The sequence below is a fragment of the Molothrus ater genome, chromosome 5, assembly GCF_012460135.2.
Source record: "Molothrus ater isolate BHLD 08-10-18 breed brown headed cowbird chromosome 5, BPBGC_Mater_1.1, whole genome shotgun sequence".
Taxonomy (NCBI): domain Eukaryota; kingdom Metazoa; phylum Chordata; class Aves; order Passeriformes; family Icteridae; genus Molothrus; species Molothrus ater.
The window spans coordinates 70,215,557-70,237,504 of record NC_050482.2 but is presented as its reverse complement, the minus strand read 5'-3'; the positions used below and the strand labels follow the sequence as shown (position 1 = coordinate 70,237,504).

Here is a 21,948-nt window from a genome sequence, read left to right as displayed (position 1 = left end):
CAGCAGATGAATGTTCTTAAGTCCACAGAGCCTTGGTAGGATTCATCCTGGAGTACTAAAAGTAAAGAAGGGAAGAAGAGAAGCGAAAGGAACACAGCTCATTTGCCAGAGATCTAGAGCAATCATCTAGTGCAACAGCTGGATTATGACATCACCAACCAGGGATCCAATCTGACCATGGATTCACCTAGCAATAGGCTATAATGTCACAGATGACCCAGCATGTTGCGTCAGCTAGGTCAGCCCAGGTTTTTTCCCAGCCCTAGCACACCCAGGCCTTGTAAACACCCAGGAGGTGCACTCTCAGCAGCAGAGGGGACTGGGAGGGGATATTTCCCCCTGGGTAGCTGGGAGGCTTTCCCTCTTGAAGAACCTGGGCATTTCCACCATTCACCTCCTGGGCAGCCCCCACCCCTTTGCTCGTGTGACACCCGGTCACCCGGTGCTGGGAGGCTTTCCCTCTTGAAGGACTTGAACATTTCCACCATTTACTCCCAGGGTAGGTGCCATCCCTTTGCTTGCGTGACACCTGGTGCTGGGAGGCTTTCCCTCTTGAAGAACCTGGGCATTTCCACTACTCACTCCCAGCGTAGGCCCTGTCTCTGTCCCTATGTGACACCTAGTAGCCCCTGTCCCTTTACTTGCAGGACCCCTGCTGCTGGGAGGCTTTCCCTCTTGAAGGATCTGAGCATTTCCATCATTCACCCCCAGGATAGGCTCTGTCCCTGCTCTTGTGTGACACCCAGTGCCCTCTTGAAGGACCTGGGCATTTCTACCATTCAGACCCTAGGCAGCCCCTGTCCCTGTGTAACACTTGGTGCTGGAATGCTTTCCCTCTTGAAGGACCTGGGCATTTCCACCATTCACCCCCAGTGAAGGTGACAACAGGCCCTGTCCCTTTGCTTGCATGACACCCGGTGCTGCAGCCCTGGCAAGAGGGAGCAGCTCATACCCTGAGCAAGCCCCACCTGCCAGCTGAGCTCCAGCACTCTGCCCATCTACCCTGGCAGGACATGGCATCCACTGCCAAAGAAGACATGGAGCAGAGCAGCTCTGGCAGCCAGAGCCGGCCGCCGCAGGCAGCAGCACAGGAGGCAGCAGAGGACGAGCAGTGCCCCATCTGCCTGGGCCCCATGAGGAGGCCGGCCTACGTCACCTACTGCATGCACAAGTTCTGCCTCAGCTGCATCCAGCAGTGGGCCAGGGCCAGGGACAACTGCCCCGTGTGCCGGCAACCCATGGAGCAGCTGCTGCACTCCGTGCGAGGGGACAGCGACTACAGCGAGTGCGTTGTGGGCCTGGCTGGCCGCCCGTACCGTAGCGGGGACACCGAGAGGGGCGCGCAGGCCATCATGGCCGTCATGCTGTGGGCAATGCAGGTGGTGCAGGAGCAGCAGCGCTGGGCTGCCAGAAGCAGGTCCGTGGATGCCGAGAGTGCCCAAAGGCAGGAAGCAGCTCCAGGGCCCTCCAATGCCCCTTCCCGCAGCCTCACGCGAGGTGATCCCACTGAGAGAACGTGAGCACCCGCCTGGCTCTGCTGCTGCTCCTCTGGAACCACAAAATGGCACCGAATGACTTCAGCTTCTCAGCATCCCCTCTGGTACTTCATCCAATAAACTGCATGGTCCTTTCAAGAGCGTGTGTTTCACTGCCAAAAAACGTTTCTGGGTCCACTAGGCCTTGGTGAGATTCATTGCAGAGCACTAAAGGACCTAGCTGATCTCATGGCTGCATCCTCTCAGTTCTCTTCCAAAGGTCTTGACAATCTAAGAAGGTCCCAGCTGACTGGAAGATGGTCAATGTCATTTGGATTTACAGGAAGGGCACAAGGAAATGGAAGGGGATGCAACGGAAGGGGACTGCAATGGAAGGGGAGAAGGAAATGGAAGTGCACAAGGAAATGGAAGGGGATGGCAATGGAAGGGAGAAAGGACATAGTTTAGCTGGTGGGGACCTACAATTCTCATGTAGTCCAACTACTTCACCTCTTCAGGGCTGCCCGTGAATGAAAAGTCCATTACAAATGACATTGTCTGAAGGCCTCTTCCTAAGGGACTGATAGGCACCAGCAACCTTTCTAGGAACCCATTTTTTGTGTTTGACCACCCAGCCTGTAAAGAATCACACGTGTGATTGATAGGATCCAAAGAGGATTTGATGGACTACAGTAACAGGTGGGCTTATGTGAATTATTTACTATCAGATTACACGTGGGTGATTATTATATACAAGATCTGTCAAGATCTTGCTTCTGTGACACTAATTAAACTACAAACTTAGTGGAGACTTCTATAATGAAACATACTCCACATTTCAAAACTTAGAAGGATCATTTAGATCAGAGGTGAAGTTCTCTCAAGAGCACATTATTTCATGAAAATAAACAGTAGCTGGGTATGTGCATAAGTGTCTGAGACAGCTGAAGAATCTTAAAACTCCCAAAGTTTCTGCTTATTTTCTTTTTGAAAAGCATGTTTTTGAAAGCATAATTTTTGCATCTTTTTATATGAATTCTGAGGGAAGGGATTTTTTTTCCATAACCTGACTCTCAGTCTGTGACTTTCTAATGCATTTTACAGCCATGTGTTTTACCTAACAGCAACAACAAAACTAACTGTGAGCTCAGTGTAGACTACATCAGATCCTTCAATTCAGCATGGCTCAAGAAGGTTTCAGTACACATAAAGAAATGTATAGGACTAGGTCCAGAGTGAAAGAAACACTTCAGCTTTCAAGACACTTTATCTGTTAGGTTTTTTTCTGGTCCTGATGGACTTGCTGGCTGTGAGCAGAACCTCTCATTTCTGTACCAGTGCCCTGTCACAAGCATGCCCTAGAGCTGGGGGAAAACTCTGTGTCTGTGACTGATTCCACCTCAAGGGCTGCTCCTGCTCTTTGCTATTATTAGTAACATGAAATAACTTCACGGCCTGAAGCTTTCAGAGCTGTGCCTGTCCCTGTAAAGGGCTGATCAATAATTCACTTTGAGATCTTAAAATGTCACCCTTCCCACTTAAACCCTAACTGGAGGGTCCACAAATTCTTTGAGAGGCTGAATGTTTTCTAATGGCCTGAACTACACAATCTCTCTAGAAAGCCACAAATATTTAAATAATGGAAAAGTCTCCACCTTCTCATCATGACAGGCCTCTGGCTTCTTTCATCTGCGGTTATGCTCACAAGGTTAACTCTTAAATCATTATGCCTGGCAAAATACTAACACTAATATATATATTTAAAAAAAAAGGGTTTTGAACTCACAGAAAATACCATTTCCTGTCTGCTTTAGTTCAAAAATCCTTTTCTGAAAGCAAGTGAGGCTCTTGTTAGCAACCTGTAAGTATTTGCTGCCTGTTCACTATGAAGATTAATGCTTTCCTGAGATGATCAGAATGTGGGGACATCTGAAATCCTGAAACTCTGAAAAAATAGGATAGGCAGAGCATTCCCTGGAATTTCAGAGAGTGCTAAAGCTGATAAATCTCATGGCTTAAAAAAACCAAAATCTAATTAAAGGTCACCAACTAACTGAAAGAACTGTGATTTTGTGTAAAGCCCCTCGTCAAATTTCTTGCTTGCAACTGTTCAGCTGAAGAAAATTTCCTGCTCTGAGTACTTCATAGTAGAGTGACAGCTTCCCATAAAAGGAAGAAGCAGAAAATATGCATGTGACACAGGGATGCAGAAGGAAAGGGGAAGAAGAGACAGTTACTTACTGTTCTAGCCAAGCTGTGCTCCAGATGAGCAGCGTGGTGCAGGCGAAGCTGAATGCAGGTGCTTGCCTTTCGGAGACTTTCGTGGCTTCCCAAAGTACAGTTGCTGCAGTTTGGGGGAAAAACAACAAATAAATGGTTATCTCTGCTTTCCACTTCCTGCTTTTATCCTTGCTACCTCTCCTAAAAGCTCAAGTAGTTTAAATTCTAGGTGCAAAAAAGACTGAATAATACAAACCCAGTTCTTGGCACCTGCTTCTGTGAAAATTGATTGTTCTGGCATGTTTTCTAGGAAAACAAATAATAATTGCTTAGTTGCATCATTGACCATTAAATTCTGAAAGAGAACAACAAGGACATGGAGAAAATATCCTTGACAAGCTGCATGTGCTCCCAAACCTTGATATTATTTATGCATATTCTTCAAAGCCAAACAGTGCAGTGTCCTGGTTATAAATGTGCCACTGCAGAATGACTTGTAGTGTCTGACACCCAACTCAAAAATTAAATATTAGCTGTAGGTCCGGAAATCACATCCAGCAAGGCAGGTCACCCTCGGTTCTCAAAGAAGTCTAAGTTTTCACCCTGTGCAGCTCGCACAGAGGTGGCAAAAGCAGAGTTCACATTTTTCTTTCTCAAATCATGTGCCAGCTAAGATCAGACTCACTCAGCTGGCATGAATCCTAAAAACTAAGCTGCTGGTCAAAGATGATCCAGCAGCCCATGACAAGGGAATGCCTTAATCTTATTTGCCTCTTTCCATTTACTGCTCTTGGCAACCTTTTCTAAATTAGAACACAGCCTTGGTTTGTCACTCTTAAAATCATTTGGAACAAAAATAATTTAATTTTTTTCCCCTTCACATCTTGTTTTAAAGCGGTGAAATAATTCAAGAAATATTTCAGGGTTGAGGCAAATACCTTTTTGCATTTGAAAAAGTCCTTTGGGATTAATGAAAAAAACAACAATTATTTTTATAAAGGTAAATTCATCACCAAAACAAGTTAGTATGCATCAGTTACAACTTTGGTGTGTGTCCAATTAGATTCAGGATGCTTTATTGAGCCTTCAGCCACAGAAGCACAAAAAAGGATATTTCATATTTATACAGTTTTACAGCATGGTAAGTTGTTTCAGAACTCCCTGGGCCATGAAGGAAAGATCATTTTTTTTTGGCTTGAAAAACTCTGTTTAAATGTAAACCGTATTTCTACCTAAAAGGGCTTTTGATGGAATGCCTGAATAAAAAGGGCTGGATTTAGTTAAAAAAATAAACAAAACCAAAATGCTCACCCCTATGAATAAATCATGGAAAATGTGACTTAGATGAGACTCCTCTCTCACATGGCAGCAGAAGTCTTCAGCATAAATGAATGGATAAACTTAAATGCCATTCAGCCCATTTACAGGGGACTTACACATCTTGTAAATGTTCTGCACTGACACTACACTGTAAGTAAAATACAGACTCACCACTGAGGTTACAAGAGCTATAAATGTATATATAGGATTCTTTTTTTAAACAAACATATTAAACATCATAAGGGACAAACTCATTTACATCTGATGCAAATACCTGAAGCAAGGATCACCTTTGATAGCACCTCCATGCAGCTGCGAAATTTCTTCATTTCAAGAGCAGAAAGTACAGATGCAAGAGTGGGAGGAGTGAACAGCAACACAGTGAAATACCCATACTGGTGCAAAGCACATCCCTGTTATAGCCAAACCCTTCTCAAGCCCCTTTTCAAAGCTCAAGTGGCCAATTCCCAGTTCCTGGGACTGTACCAATGCATGTGTTCTCCTCTGCTTTCTCCTCCTCTCATCTCTGTGTTTTGCCTATCACAGCTTTCCTGAAAGTTCTTCCTCTCCTCATTTCACCCAATCATGTTTGCCTCATCACTAAAATGATGAACTTTTTATCTTTATCCCCTCTGGTTGAGGAACACATTTAGCGCAGTGCAAGCTGCAGATGGTGCTCTGGGTGCTGGGAAAGGGCAGCAGGCCATAAACAGCCACAGATGCTTGTCACCTTGAAGGGAGTGTGACTGCCAGAGAGCCTCTAATTGGTCAGACTGGGAAGTTTCCTTTACATTTTAGAACGGCCCCAACATATGTTTTTTACTTAGTGCCTCACCTGCTCTTTTCATTCTGCCTCACCTCCAGCCTGTGGACAGGCATAGAAACAAGAATATTACAGAGATATCCATGAGCCCTGAGTCACCTTTTCCTGATTCTTTAGGATACAGATTCCTGTTGCAATGCCAGTGATAGGAACTGGTACAGCTAGAAAAATACAGAGTACCCTTGTATGAAGTAACAATCTTGAACCACAGATACATAAAAACTGTCCTTTTCAAGTGTAATTTTTCCATGCCACCATGCTTCCAGGCAAAACAAGCTACAGAAGAGAAACTTAATTCTGTTGTTATAACTGCTTTTACATTAGTGGTTTGTGTTAGCTTCTGCTGTGTGAAGCAGATACTATCCATCAGCAAAGTCTTTATTGACACAGCAAGGCTGCCTGAAACACTGCAAGCAGAAGTGGCCACGCAGTTGACTTAATGAATGGATTTAATTTGCACAAATACAAAGAGAAAAGTTTTGACAGCTATTGTTACACAAAGGACTAGACAAAATGGATTAATGCCTCAACAAAATAATGTGGAAACCTGGTCTAGATGAAAAGTGTGCTACAAGAAATAGAAGTGTAGCTTTGCCACAGATTGACAAAGTAGGTTTTAGCTGTACCCCAGGCAGATTTGCTACCATACCAGTACTACTGAGATAAAAATGATAGATCCTCTTTGGAGGATAACATGATTATTAGTAACTGGTTTATAGCACTCTGAGCTCTGTAAAGGAAACAAAAATGGAAGTGTTACAACCTTGTTAATGCAACATTTCTCCCCTTATTTTTTTTCTGAAATTACATGGAGAGCACAGCTCTGATGAGAATGCCATGAAGAGAAATGTAATCTTTGTCTTTAGGAGACGTGGTAATGACTGGTCCAAGTGACTTGCCTGTGGTGTCACAAATTATCTAAATATAAGAAAGGTAAAATCCTCATCATTTGAGACTCCCTCACTGCTTGCTTCCCCACAGCAACGTTCACTGATATGCTATAAGCTCCAAATCTTAATACAGTTCAATCAGACTATTTTTTTAAAGTAACTCAGCTAGTAGCATCTCTGAACGAGAAACTTAATCTGCAGTGACAAGAGAAAATTATGTTTACTTTTCACAAAGAACATATTCATCCAAAGGTGCTTGCTTCTTATGACTTCAATCTGTATGATTATGTCGATGTCAGTCTATAATTAATAGTTTAAACTTCACTTTGAGTGAAAACCAATTTTTATTTAGGTTTCAATTCCCAGAGAACAGAATTAGTAAGACAAAAAAATGTCATCAATAAGGTCACAGGCAAGCATGTTAGAAGAAAAGATAAGCATTGAGATTTTTCAATTCCATTCCCCTGCTCACTGTGGTGGCTGAACTGCAAAGCAATAAGGTAGCTGTGCAAATTATACCATGTGAGGGTGTGGATGGAACTTAAAATACTCTGACACCTTAGAATAAAAGGACGTTTAGAAATAAAGCTTATCAGTATTTTTGTACTACATTCCTTTGGTGATCTACATTACAGCAGCCTATTGCTAGATCACACATCAATAAAATAATAAAGACCTTTTTTTAAAACTTCCACATTTTTAGATTCACATTTTAAAACATCCACATTCTCTCATATGTTTTGTTAGGTATTTCGGGATGACATGAGATCTATGGCCTGTTTTTTCTAAAAATAAAGGATTGATTCATTGCTGACAGATGAGAAGGGTTGGTTTTGGCTAGCTGCTGGCATTAAGAGCCAGGAGGTGACACAAGGTATTTAAGCACAATTTAATTTACTTTTATATAATATTTTTCATGAAAGGCATAATAAAATCATATTTAGGGGTATTCATTTTAAATCTAAGGAAAGATAGGGAAGCGTGAGAGCAAGATTTAAAGGTGGATCTAGGTTTGTTTGATGGGATGAAAAAGAAAACCAGCAGGTTTCAGCAAAGTCAGGTTTTCTACAGTAAAAAGATCAGAAAACAAAAGTTTCCAAATCAGAATTCTACAGATGGCTATATTAATTACAGACTGGCCTACAGTCTATATGCTACCTTCTGATATCTTTAAAATTTGGGTATGTAAATCTGATGCTCTACTCATAAGTCAGGCAGGATGTGAGCCTGGGGTTCTCTGCGTAGGAAGGGGGTGATGGACAGTGAAATCTGCTGCTGCTGGGTGTAATGGTCATTAGCACAGAGGTGGTTTTCCTTCCCCCTCTCATTCAAAGCTAAATGGATTCTAAAAATCATCAAGTCTTTCAGGTGCTTCTGCAGGAGTTGGGGTGAAGTGCTCATTAATACAATCCAATATAATAGTAAATGAAAGCTTTTGACAAACCTTGACAAAGCTGCCTGCTTCACTAAAGCACTCTGCTCTGGGAACAATTCATCAAATCACCTTTTTGGCCTCACTTTAGGTGTTTTTTTCTGGATTACAGTACAGCAGGAGCAGCAGACTATTTATTCCCTTTGCTGTGTTAGGAACTTGAGGAACTTCTACTGGAATTCATCCATGAACTGACTCCAAATACTTTTCTAGGGAAGAACTGCACAAGGGCATCAAATCACTCTAGTAACACTGGGAAGAAACCAATTTGCACTTGAAGATAGCCCACACACAGAAAAATTTCACCCTGAGGCAACTCCTCAGGCCCTGTTCAACTACCCAAGGGATCCTTAAGGTCTGGGGTTTCACATCTCAGATCCAGGGCTCCCTTGAAGAGGCAGAAGAAAGGGAGCTGAATTTAACAGCACAATCTAGAATTACAAGCTGCTGAAGCTTCAGTGGAGCTTAGAGCTTGGTGAATGACAGTGGAGAAGCAAAGGAAGAAAGCTGAGAACGTTATTGACAGTTGTTTCACTGCTAATGAGACGTGCAGAGATTCTACAAGTGCAGAAATTTAGAGTCTGCTATTGATGCATTCCCCCCAACAATGAAAACAAAACTCTTCAGCAAATACCGCACTGCGCTCACCCTCAATACAATGGTTCATTATTTCCACTTTTTAGCAATTTCTTTGAAGTTAGAAGAGCATCTTGGAAAAAATAAAAAATCCCTGGCCTTCTTCTGTAACTAACAGATCTGTGTATGACCTGGTTCTCTGCTTGGTGCTTCTGGTGTTCTAATAATTTACAGTTTGCTCTTCCAGCTCCTGCTTCACCAAGGTTGGAAGAGTGGGCTCAGAAATATTAAAGAGGTAATCTTGGCATCTTTAGTTGCCAGATGTAATTCGCTATGAACATATGAACATTTGGCCTGTGTAAGGGTAGAAGTGCTCCAGATGGATACAGAGCAAAGCTGACTCACACAGAGTGACACTTGCTCTCCCAACTGCATGGCTTTAATTAATCAAACTGACTTGCTCTAGGCCACTTCAGGTAATTTTTACACTCTACTGTAAATATGACTGCTTCTAGAACCTTCCCTTTCAATTACAGCCATAAACTATTTTGTCTAACACTCTTTACACCTCTAACAGATGAGCTGTGATTCCTGCAGTGCCAGTACCACAGAACACTGCCAACCCTTCTGCTGAGAGCCAGTGTCCACAAAGCCCTGCTGACAAGCACCTCCACTTCAGCTAATTCAACACAGAACCTGCTCACTTTGGCCGACACCTGAATTTAAGATGCCACAGGGCAAAAAAACAACTAGCTGAATCCAACCAGTGTGCTTTCAACCACAAGAGCTTACCTGAATCAGAGCATTTATTTGCCCAATTGTAAACTATTTGCATTCAGAAAGACCTGCTTGTATGTTTAATGTGTTTTTATCTTGCATTCAGCACCACAGTGCTGACTTCATTTGTTTTGTTACTACTGCAAATGGATATGAAGAAAAATCACCTCCTCTGCAGCTGCATAATACTGCATAAATAAATAATTCATAATATCACTCTTGGGTGATTTCCTCCTTAGAGGACTTACTTATAACACTCCTATGAGTTAGTGGAGGTAGCAGCATCCTTGTATCACAGCTGAGAAACACCAGAAGGAGAACAGAGTCAAACAAGCAATTAAAAGCTGCACAAAGCTTCCATAAAAGAGGGTTTGAATCCTTGCTCTGCAGCACACCATCCTCTCTGCAGAACACAAGCAGCACGTGTTTCAGGAGTTTCAGAAACGACACATATATCATGGTCGCCACTAGAAATGAAGGGATGGGACTATTTTCAGGCTAAGAACGATTCATTGCTCAGATAAACATCACTCTCAGAGGCTGAGAGATTTTAGAGGAGCGAGCAGTCAGCCATAGCTTAAAGTAGTGACAAGTTTCCTCATTACAAGGCAATATAGAACTTTCTAAAGCAATAGACAGTTGCCAGAATTTATTTTGCTTTTCTAACCTATCAGCTTTACTTCTGCTGCACTGTGGATACTTTTGTCCTATGGCTTCTGTCTCACATGCACACAAATGCTTCTATTACAACTTCTAAACTCTTAACTTACTTTATACAACCACATCCTTACACTATAAACCCTTGACCATCTTATCAATGCAGTTTCTCACTTACTTAAGGTACATTCTCACAACTATAGAAATATAAGTTTATGATTTTTCTGCTTAATAGCTGTATATTGTATTTTTACATCAATCTAAGCTTCTTCTAAGGCTGTAGATCAAACCCTGTAGTGTCTCTGGAAGTTTCTGTTTTTCTGTTTCTTACACACGTGGAGTGTTTGCAACCTGACACCCCAGCTCTCCCCCTGGCTCTGTTGACATGGCTGGTGGCTTAATGAGGTACTTACTTTTGTAAGAATTCATCAGCCCCACAAACACTCAGAAGGCATTCCTCCCGGGCTGGGTATTGATTTGTGCAACTGAGGATCTCCACAATTAAGTCGTGAGTGATACAGCCAGCTGTAAATAAAGATAGCAAGGAAAATTAATAGTAGCTTGCTGGAGAATTGCAACTACATACTTGAGCAGAGAAAATAAGGTTTTGTTCTGTAATTCCTAACAACTGCTGCAGACTAGCTCCATCAAGAGGAATTAGATCAAGACACACTTGATTTTATTATTTTTAATTTTGCTTCAAATATTCTACCTGACATGGAATCTATGTCCATCAAGAGGAAATGAGCAATTTGCTGGGCAGCTGGACAGAAGAGATGAGCAATATTCCCAGGAGGAATGAAAGAGACAAATGGCTTTTTTTTTTTTTTCCATTTTCCTGATGAATATTTTGGTACATTTCCAATGATGCAGAAGTTGACTCTGTAGCCACTTAAGATACAAAAAAGCTCCAGAATGTTACTTGGTATTGTTTCTGCTATGCACGCTTTTTTAGCCATAAAAAAGAAGTAAATTAATATTCTAATGTATTTTAAATCTGCAAAATATTATATTATTTAATACATGTGCAAAACATGTATTAAATACATATTAAATATGCAAAATATTGTATTATTTAGCCACATAATAATATAAAAATATACATGCTCCCTATAAATTAGGAAGTTCTATGTCAATTTGTACAATCTGCTGTTCAGAAACACTTTAGAATTTTGAAAATTTTCTCCAGTTCCACTTCAGTTTTTTAAGCCATTTTCCACGCTTGCCAATATGCTTCCCCTCTGTCATTTTTAGAAAAACTGATCACAAATGGCAAAGAATAGTTGCATAATCTAGAAACAATTCTGATAAACTTGGTTTTCCATTGAAGGGGATGGGAAAACATCAGAGAACAGGTGGCATTTTTAGGGGAGAGGATTATGACATTAATGAAGCTGAAATAAAACAGAGTAGGTCACCATAGCTTGCTTTTTGCTTTGGTTTGGTTTTCCCCATGGAAAAAACAAATGTATGAATGAATTCAAAAGCTCTTCTGAAAATGTTAATTTTGTTTGCAAAATGTTTGTTTTTCCTTAAAAAGACACTTCAATTGCACATTTTTCTACTGATTTTACCAGTTTAAATAATTTAAACTTCTGACAATTTGCCATTGTAAGCAACTCATCAGGTTTGATGTTTAAACTGCAGTGCTTGCTGGCTGAATTTACACAGTCCAGAAAATGAAGAGCGGCACAAAATCCTGAATTAAAATTGTAACATGCACTTTTTTTAGGTCACTAATTGAGAAAAAAATCCAAAACTTGCTAGTATCACTCATTTCCACTCTGTAGATCCATCTTCCTTTACTTACTCTGGCAAAAGTTCTTGCCTAACTCAACAATACTTTACAGTAGATGGGGCAAAAAAAAGTACTTGTACTTCAACCTTACTGCTTGCCTGGTCTAAACAAGTTCAGGATAATTAATACTCAGCCTGTTACAGTCAACTAATTCCTTGAAAACTAAAGAAATAATTAATTAAAAAGAAAGACAAAAAAAAGACTGTGACTTAATAAAGCAGCACAGGAAGAGAGGGGGAGAAAAAAAATAATTTCTTTTATTTTGGCGTATGTTGCAGAAATAAAAATTACTAGAGTTGGAATTAAAGATTCTCCCATTAATCAAGATACAGGATGCACAGGAGCTCATTATCATTAATGACAGAATCATTTAGGTTGGGAAGAACCTCTTCCCTGCAAAGCTGGGTCAACACTGAATTCAGACCACCTTGTTCAGGGTTTTGTCTTGTCAAACCTTAAAAATCTCCAAGCCTGGAGACTCCACAAACTTCATGGGCAAACTCTTATAGTTCTTAATTATTCTCCTTGATTTTTCCACCTCCTTGGAATTTAATTTCTCCTTTCATTTCATGCCTGATGTGCTTCCCCTGTACATAACCACTTACCATTTTGTGTAAGAAGTAGAGGATGGGGTGAAAAATCTGTCCAAATGCTGAGTCTGAATTGTGTTCCACCAAGGATATGCTCTGGGAACCTTGTTGTGATACTCCAGATTTTCCCAGTATTTGTCTTCAAATCAAAAGCAGGATAGGCATTTCTGATTCTGGAAAAAACATATGCAGAAACTATTTCTAAAGAGATGTGTGGTTTTGCCTCTTCTAAGGGCAAACCAAAAAATTCTGCAAGATACTTATGGGGATACATAGAGAGCTGTTGGAAATAAGAATCTGTGGAGAGAAATCGTAGCAACACAAATTCTGGCTTTGTGCATTAGTGAGATAACTACATATCAGCACACATTACTACATCTGTTATTTCAGGGAAACCAGCAGCAAAATCTTCATGAATTTGACAGAACCACTGCTGAGCTTGACCTCAGTGAAACCAAAAGGAGTTTAAACAGAGACTTCAGTATACACTGAGCTCAGTAGAAGTGATAGTGCTCAAATATGTACTTAAATAACAGAGTTTTAACACAGAACTAGCCAAGAGCCCATGCACAGACAGCTGCAACTAGGACATCTGGTCAAACTGAGTACAGGAATATGCTTCCTATGCAAAATCTTAAGGAGTATCTATTTCCACAAGTCTCTGAAATCCTCATCACTAAAATCCTGGGTGTTTATGTAAAAGTCTGTGGAGTGCAGTAACGGTTGCAGTCACTGAGTCCCTCTGATATACTTAAATATAAAATATATTGCCCCTTGTCCTTCCAATTACCATAGACTTGCAGAAATTAATTCCTCCTGAGGTCCCATTTCCTAATGAACACTGGTCACAGTTATTATGCCTATCATCTGGGATTAAACTTGCTTTTCAAGCAAATGCACTCTGCAGCTGCAGGTAAGGGTACACACTGTACCAGCTGAAGCTTTACATTTCACTAATTAGCCTGAATATTTAGCAGCTAAACCCAAATATCCTGTACTAAGCATCATGTATTCTTTTCTGCTTGCCCAAGTCACTTAAACAATCCTGTGAACTACTCTTTGTGCCCTGCATTTGTACAGAATGAGAAGTAAAAAGGAAAAACAACGAGGAAAAAAACAACAAGAGAAAAAAACCAACAAGAAAAAAAACAACAAGGAAAAAATAACGAGAAAAAAAAACGACGAGGAAAAAACGACGAGGAAAAAACGACGAGGAAAAAACAACGAGGAAAAAACAACGAGGAAAAAACAACGAGGAAAAAACAACGAGGAAAAAACAACGAGGAAAAAACAACGAGGAAAAAACAACGAGGAAAAAACAACAAGAAGAAAAAACACAACAAGAAAAAACACAACAAGAAAAAACACAACAAGAAAAAAACAACAAGAAAAAAACAACAAGAAAAAAAACAAGGGAAAAACACAACAAGGAAAAACACAACAAGGAAAAAACACAACAAGGAAAAAACACAACAAGGAAAAAACACAACAAGGAAAAAACAACAAGGAAAAAACAACAAGGAAAAAAACAACAAGGAAAAAAACAACAAGGAAAAAACAAGGAAAAACAACAAGGAAAAAACAACAAGGAAAAAACAACGAGGAAAAAACAACAACAAGGAAAAACAACAAGGAAAAAACAACAAGGAAAAAACAACAAGGAAAAAAACAACAAGGAAAAAAACAACAAGAAAAAACAACCAGAAAAAACACAACAAGGGAAAAAACACAACAAGGGAAAAAACACAACAAGGGAAAAAACACAACAAGGGAAAAAAAAACAACAAGGGAAAACAACGAGGAAAAAGACAACGAGGAAAAAAACGAGGAAAAAACAACAAGAAGAAAAAAAAAACAAGAAGAAAAAACACAACAAGAAAAAAAAAACAAGAAAAAAACAAGGGAAAAACACAACAAGGAAAAAACAAGGAAAAAAACAAGGAAAAAACAAGGAAAAAAAACAAGGGAAAAAACAACAAGGAAAAAACACAACAAGGAAAAAACAACGAGGAAAAAACAACAACAAGGAAAAAACAACAAGAAAAACAACAAGAAAAAAACAACAAGGAAAAAACAACAAGGAAAAAAACAACAAGGAAAAAAACAACAAGGAAAAAAACAACAAGGAAAAAAACAACAAGGAAAAAACAACAAGGAAAAAACAACAAGGAAAAAACAACAAGAAAAAACAACAAGGAAAAAACAACAAGGAAAATAAAGGAAAAAATAGGAAAAATATAAGAAGGGAAAAAAGGAAAAAAAAAGGGGAGGAAAGGGGGAAAAAAAGGAAAAAAAGAGCCTAGGCTTCCAAATTTAAATAACCCAGCAAAGCAGCCAATTCTTATCATGAAAAGCCAGGGGCTCGATGTTTCAGTGGGGTGGGAGGAAATGGGGCTTGACAAGAGATCCTCCAGTACAGGCACATTTATCTTCATGGTTAGAAAGCATTCCACTGCAGAAGCTGTTTGGGTGACCTGTGTAGTTGGTGTCAGTCTATTTCCTTTGTGCACAAGGTACAGCTTTTCCCCTGTAACATGCTTCTGCAAGAAAGCTCAGGACTGAATAAAGCTGGAAACTTCACTAGCCTTTATCCAGCCTCAAATTACCAGGCTATGTACACACACAGGGCATGAATCACCTCCTCAACTCGCTGGCAGTCATTCCAAAACTAAGCAAATATCATCTCCTTCCCTACCCACACACTGCTAATATTTTAGCAAAATGTGGGAACACAAATTTGCTTTTCAGATAAAAACCCATTCAGTTTCCAAGAGTGTTGTTCATTTATGGCCATCTACTATTCTCATGTGATTAAAGGGCTTCTGGCCTCAGCAGGTGGTCAAAACACTGAAAAACTTTGAAAGTTTGGGTCTTCCAAAACACAACTGAAGTATTATACAAACATTACACATATAAAATCCTGTGCTACTTGCTTTCTGTGCTGCCACAACTCAGCGTGTGCAGAAAGTACTGACATTTATAGGGATTTGCTATTCCACAGCATTTCATAACATGATATTTTTCTCTGCAGTGCAACGCATAGCCTTGAAGACACTGAGAAATGGAGGAACTCTGCATTTTGCAGCACTGGACTCTCAGACTGCCAGCTTGGTATGAAAGTGGCTTTAGGATGTGTTCTGAAGCCACCCAGGCATGACTGCTCACTACAGCTCTGCTCACAGTCCTACAAGTCACCTGAGAAAGGGCTTTGGAAGAGTGAATTACAGTCCTGTACAACCAAATGCTTCAATTACAGACTGCTATCTGTGCAACTCCATCCTAGAGAAAAAGACAGTGGGTTTCTAGCTGAGCTACAAGCTGGAGCTGCAAGAATGCATATCACAAAGTCTGAATTATACATCCTGCCTCTGCCAGCACCTGAAATTCACTGGGCACTGGGAGGATGCTCATTTGGCCAGCCTGAATACGTAAGTTATTGGAATACTTATGATATTTTTCAGTCTTTTGGTTGTAGTGACATTTTGTCCTTAAAAAGTTTCTCTACTTATTTAATAGAAGAAAAACAAAAGCTGCTCTTATTTTCTTTTTAAGAGTATTTGCTCGTGACACACACAAAACAAGCTTCTGCAAAACAAGAACCACTTTGTATTTATCTTTTTAGTCTGGTAAATAAACTCATCTACTCAAAAATCAATATCAAGTTTTTCCTAGAATTAGAATGTTTAGACATTAAAAAAATATGAATAGCTGGGAGGAAAGCAGTCATGTAGAATGTGCCTTCATGCACCTCATGGTAGAATTGGGTTGGGTTCAGGCTGATGAACTGTGGAAAAGGAAACTGAGACATGTGGCTGAGCATGTTTTGAAGCTGACCACCTCATTTGAATATATAATATACTCCTCTTAATTTCATTGCAACGTCAAACTGGGGTTTTTGGTTGGGTTGTTTTGGGTTTTTTTCTTTTAAGAGAAGCAGCCTTGGCTGACCTTGAATAAAATCAATTCATTAAAGTCTAATAAGAAAATCAGGATTCCATTTTCCAGCTACTTTCCAGGGGAAAAGCATGCATTTGTGCTAACAACTTGACACTGTGATCAGTGAATATCTACAAAAGAAAAATCAATCTGCACAGATGGTCTAAATACTTGTAATTTTTTTGTGTGCTTGGATTTCAACACAATTCATTTTTCTGCAGAAGATTAAGAAAGTAAAAAATGTTCTATGCCATTAAGTCAGGCTATTAAGTGTAATGGTAAAATATAATTAAAGTAGGTTTTGTCACTTGCTAAGTCTCACTTTTCATCATGACAGTATGTAGCAATTCTGTTCTCAATCAGTTCCTCCAGCTCTTATTTTCCTGCTCAGAATTGCACAGGCACTAATATTGTCCAAAACAATGAAAGAAAAAGGATGGGAAATTTCACACACTATAAGCCATCAACAGTGAAGAGTTAAATGTACTTATCACAAATAAAGCAGACAGAAGATTAAATATTTTTTGAATTAACATTCCTTTGCGGTTTTTAATATTTAAACCAAAATTAGAAATGTTTCCTTATTTAAGTAGATACTGGAATTGCAGCATTGTTCAGGACTGTAGGGTGTGGTTGGCTGACCTTAGGTGAATGCCAGGTGCCCACCAAGTTGCTCCACCACTCCCTTCCTCTTCAGCACAGGGGCAGGGGGAGAAAAAATGGGAAAAAACTCTAATGGGTCAAGATAAAGGCAGTTTCACCAAAGCAAAGGACACACATAATTATGGAAGACAAAATATTCTCAACTTCCAATCAGCAGGCAATTTCCAGCCTCTTTTCAGGAAGAAAGGCTTCATAAAAAATGCCATAATAATGAACAGTGCTCAGCAGTAGCCAAGACATTGGTGTGCTATCACACCTTTCTAGCTGCCAATACACAGCCCAGCCCTGTGAGGGGATAATTACCTCCATCCCAGTCATCCCAAAACACAGGGATAACCAATCACATTAATGTAAGTGAAATGTGATAATTGGCTGAAAAAAGCCTTTTCATTACTTACTTCTCCACTGCATTGCAGAAACCAACTGTGTTTTCATTACTTCCTTGATTTGCTTCAATCAGCTGGATAGACCAAGGTGCAGCCTAAAACACCAACAAGACCACAGAAGAAACAGAGCTGAGTTATTCAGGTATGAGAAGAAGAAAGACTATAAGGCTAATCTTGAATTTTGTTCCATGACAGCCTATCACCCCTCCCCTGACTTGATGGAGTTCCAAATAAACACAAATGACCCCATTTTGAATGCACTCTAAATGCTTTCAGAAGTCACAAAGCATCAGCTGCCCTGAATAAAAACTGTTTTTCCCCTCCATGCAGAACATGAGGAATTTCAGACCAAGCTTTCAGGATTCACCTGGTATCAAGGCACAGATAACTCCAAATGCAGACATTTTGTTTACAAAAGGTAGGAGGACAAACTGAAGTTTGTGCTTCAGTGTGTTTTAATCCTTATTTTCTCTCTTTCTGCCCTGTCAGGAAGCTCAGCATCCCCTCAAACTCCATAAAGCTGTCAGGTAAGTCCCTAAGACAGATAAGAGGGAACCAGTTGACTCTATTGAGCATGAAAAATCCCCCCATACTTTCTGTGAACCTGGAGAGCAGAGGTCTGAGCCACTGCTTTGGGTCAAGCATCCCTTTGTGTGTTTGCTTGAAGTACTCTTCATCCAGAATATCATCTCCAGGAAAGAACTTAATGCTATTACATCTGCAAGCCTTTCTGCCCTTGTAGGTAGAGACATGACAAGGCTTAACTGTATAAGAGCTTTTAACTGTATAAGAGCTTTTAAATCCCTTCAAAAAGAGAAAACAGAGACAAAAGGTTTATTTTATAATTTGAATAGTAATTTGTATGAAAGTGTGGCAATTTATTAAAAAATAACTAATAAACAGAACTTAAGATTCTTTTTGCTGGATAAGAAAGTGCAATATGCATTAGAAGATACAAGGTGGGAAATTTTAGTTATAGTTTAAAAGATGGGATGATTATAAAAGATGAGAGATCTGCTAGGAGCTGGCTGGTGGGGAAATCACAAACACAGAACTGAAAGCTCAAAAGTCAGAAACCTCGTGAGGATACAGTGAGACCACAAACTGCTGGGATGTAGTATTTTCATTATCCACAATACCACACAATGAATTAGGAGAGTGCACATGAAATTTAGAGATACTAGAGGGGCATCATCAATAGAGAGGAAAATTGAAATTTTCTGGTAGGAAAAAAGCAATGGATAATCCTGAGGGTGTAAAGAAGAGAGTAAAATTAAATTTAGCAATCTGAACCAGTAGTCCCTCATTCCCTGGTTCCCAGAACTGCTGAGAAAGGTCCTTCAAAATCCAACACCTCCACTGGTTCATTGTTTCCATTTTGATAAGGCACATACTTTTCAATTCACCTCATCAGACAGTAATAAGAACTTCTGGAGGATGTTCACTATTTAGAAATTATGAGTGATTTGTTGACAGCTTCCAAAAATTGCCTATTCATTAGAAAACCCCGCAAAAATAAACAAAGGCTCCTTTTTCTCCTGCAGCTCTGTCCTTGCAGACAGGCAGAGTGCCCTGGAAAAAGTATATGGAAAAAGAGAAATAGCCACTGAGTGAAAAGCTAAGAAAATGAGCCCACAGGTAAGATAGGATGAGGCTGGCACATGACATTAAATGGGACTGAAGGTATTAAAAGAACAAAACACAACTGCAAACAAAGGCAGGACAGAGAGGAATTGAGCAAGAAGGGGGACAACACTTGGAATACATGATTTGCCACAAGGACATGGGCATGAATCCTCAAATCTTCATGGCTTGAAGAAGAATATGATGAAATAATTACTAAAGGATGGAAAAGAGGAGCCCAAAGCTGCAATCTGGATCCTCCCCCACAGGACACAGGAGTGGCACACAAGCCCTCTACCTCTTTTTGCACCTTCGCTGGCAGCATCTCTGAGTGATTCCTAAGGACAAACAAGAATCCTGTGAGGCAGTAATAATCTACACATGTGGAAAACACCATTGGGTAAGTCACTCAAATTCATCCTGGTGGCAGAGGTATATAATAAAAATAAATAGCTCTAGCTCCAAGGATGAGAGATTGATTTTGGTCATGTCTTCTTTCCACATGTCCAGAAACATCACTTTCTTCTTCTTGCGTATAAAGTTAAAATGTTAATTAATAAAATGTTAATTACATGATCACATTATTGTACATTATTTTTCAACAGGACTTGAGTCTCCATGCACTGCAAATCCGTCAAAGAGAACAGGGAATGAGATGGAACTCCATATCAGGAGAAGTAATGACAACAGGGATGAAGCAACTGGATGCATCCCTTGATGACTGGAATTTTTTTCATCCATAGACTTCTCACATTATGCTAATCAAGTCACCTAAATCATCCTTCCAAATATGAAAAATACAGTGTATTTCTCATTTCTGGAGCACCCAAAACAAAATCATGATGGTTGGTCTGATGATGGGACTTGGGTGAAGATATGAGTCTTGTTAGTTACTCTGAAAACATTGTCATTTAAAATTAGATCCCAAATATCATAGAGGTAGCTAAGTATATCAGATACCTTTTAGGTTTTCAGTTTACTTTTTAACATGGAAAAAAAAAATCTCATTTCACCAGGATGTTATGAAGAAAGTTTTCTTTTTCGAACATCTGTCCTGTTGTGACAAGGCCAGAAAAAAATTAATGTTTCCTTTATTACATTGGACATATTTTGATTAGCACACATTAAATGAAGCCTAGGGCCATACAACTGCATCCAAGAGCTATGGATTAGAATACCAGAATGATTTCATCAGGGTGAATATTTCATCTTGCCTAGCTATGACCCACCTCAATTCTAATCTCCATGTCTCAGCATTCTTTGTATTTCACTCTCAAGTGTTGATTCTCCCCTCCTACTACTTGGATGCATTGTTTACTTGCTCTGGACCTCACAAATCCAACCTTTTCTCCTTCTTCTGCTGTGGTGTCCCACTTTTCCAACCTTTCTGATTGTCTTACTCAGCATCAGGTCTGTCACTCCACAGCACTTGTCTCTTCCAGAACTCCCAGCCCAGCAGCAGTAACTGCTGTACAGGCTCGTTTTGCTCCTCCCTCTCTCTAAGAGTCCCTTTCACTCTTATTTTCCTTTATCATCTCAAGGTTCAGCTGCCAGCCCCTTACCTTGCCTCTCTTCCTATCCTGACATGGCTTTTTCTCCCTGAAGGAATTCCTGTGACCACAGTGAATTTTATGCTACAAATCAATTCACTCCTCTCTCCCATTTGTTCCTCTTGGAGCTAAACAGCTCAAATACTTTCCTGACTTAATCAAATCCTCCCACACATTCGATTGTAGCTGCCCTTGACTCACTCAGCTCTTCTCTTCCCTCCCCTATAATTCTCTCCTCCTCCGTCACAGAAGCGTTTGTGCCTGTTCTTAAATGTGTGTGTGCTTCCTCTAGCACCTCTTCTTCTCATCCCATCATTTAATCTCCTTCTGCTCATTTATATCCCACTATTTTCTGCTTTTCTCCTGAGAAGGCTTGTTCTTTTCATCACCATGTCAGCATGCTTTAGTTTTCCTATCATGAGTAAAAAAACCAAAAACAACAGCCTTTTGTCTCTCCACCTATTCTTCCCCTCCTCTTTTGTATTCATCACTGAAATTCTAAAAGGCAGTGCACAGGATTAGTCTTAAGAGTTCTTGTCCTCAGATATATTTCCCCCTGCTGCCTTCCCATCTGTCTGGGCCTGCATATGTTTACTTTTATAGTTCTCCTTATTCAGAGACATAGAAACAAGTCAATCAAGTGTCTCTTCCCCTCTGCTGTATGATACTGTGATCACTGGGACTTAAAGGCAGAAGGTGAACCTAAACTGTCTTTTAATATTCATGCTGCAGAGGTATCCTGTAGGCTATTTCAGGATTCCTATAATGATTCACACTGCTAACAAGCACTGGAGGAAAGGAAGGGTTTATCATTTTCTTTTCCCTTCTCCGTATCAGGATTTTGAAAGAAAGAAAATGAGGACAGATATAAAATCACAGAGAGTCATGGGAATCCCATAAGACACTGTTATTAAAAATGGTAAAATCACAAACAGCTGTGAACACCTGATGAAGGAGGAAAACAGCTAAAGGGTTTGCTTCAGACAGACAGCTAAAAGAGAGTGTGTGTCAGAGGATCCAGCTCCCACAGTTAGAGTAGATGTGTCTATTTTTAAAAAATAATTATATTTGCACAAGGAAGTGCATGCAGGACATGGTGAAAGTAGGATGGGGTATATGTTTCATCCCTCAGGATCAGGATATGTCAGCCAGACTAGACACAGAGACAGTAATCAGTCTCAACAAAAACAAAAAACAAACAAACCAGGTTCAACATAATGTATTGTTATTTT

At 39.9% G+C, this 21,948-nt stretch overlaps 1 protein-coding gene across 1 annotated transcript in view; it reads right to left on the bottom strand.

Moving 5' to 3' along the window:
* Positions 1–21,948, bottom strand: part of PIK3C2G (phosphatidylinositol-4-phosphate 3-kinase catalytic subunit type 2 gamma) — a 190,033-nt gene that overhangs the window by 167,044 nt on the left and 1,041 nt on the right. Inside the window, exons 2-5 of the mRNA XM_036401795.2 lie at positions 17,556–17,638; positions 12,574–12,731; positions 10,584–10,695; positions 3,717–3,819 (exon numbers count right to left, since the gene is read on the bottom strand). Coding sequence (XP_036257688.1) covers positions 3,717–3,819; positions 10,584–10,695; positions 12,574–12,731; positions 17,556–17,638 — 456 coding nt within the window. The remainder of the gene's footprint in view (positions 1–3,716; positions 3,820–10,583; positions 10,696–12,573; positions 12,732–17,555; positions 17,639–21,948) is intronic.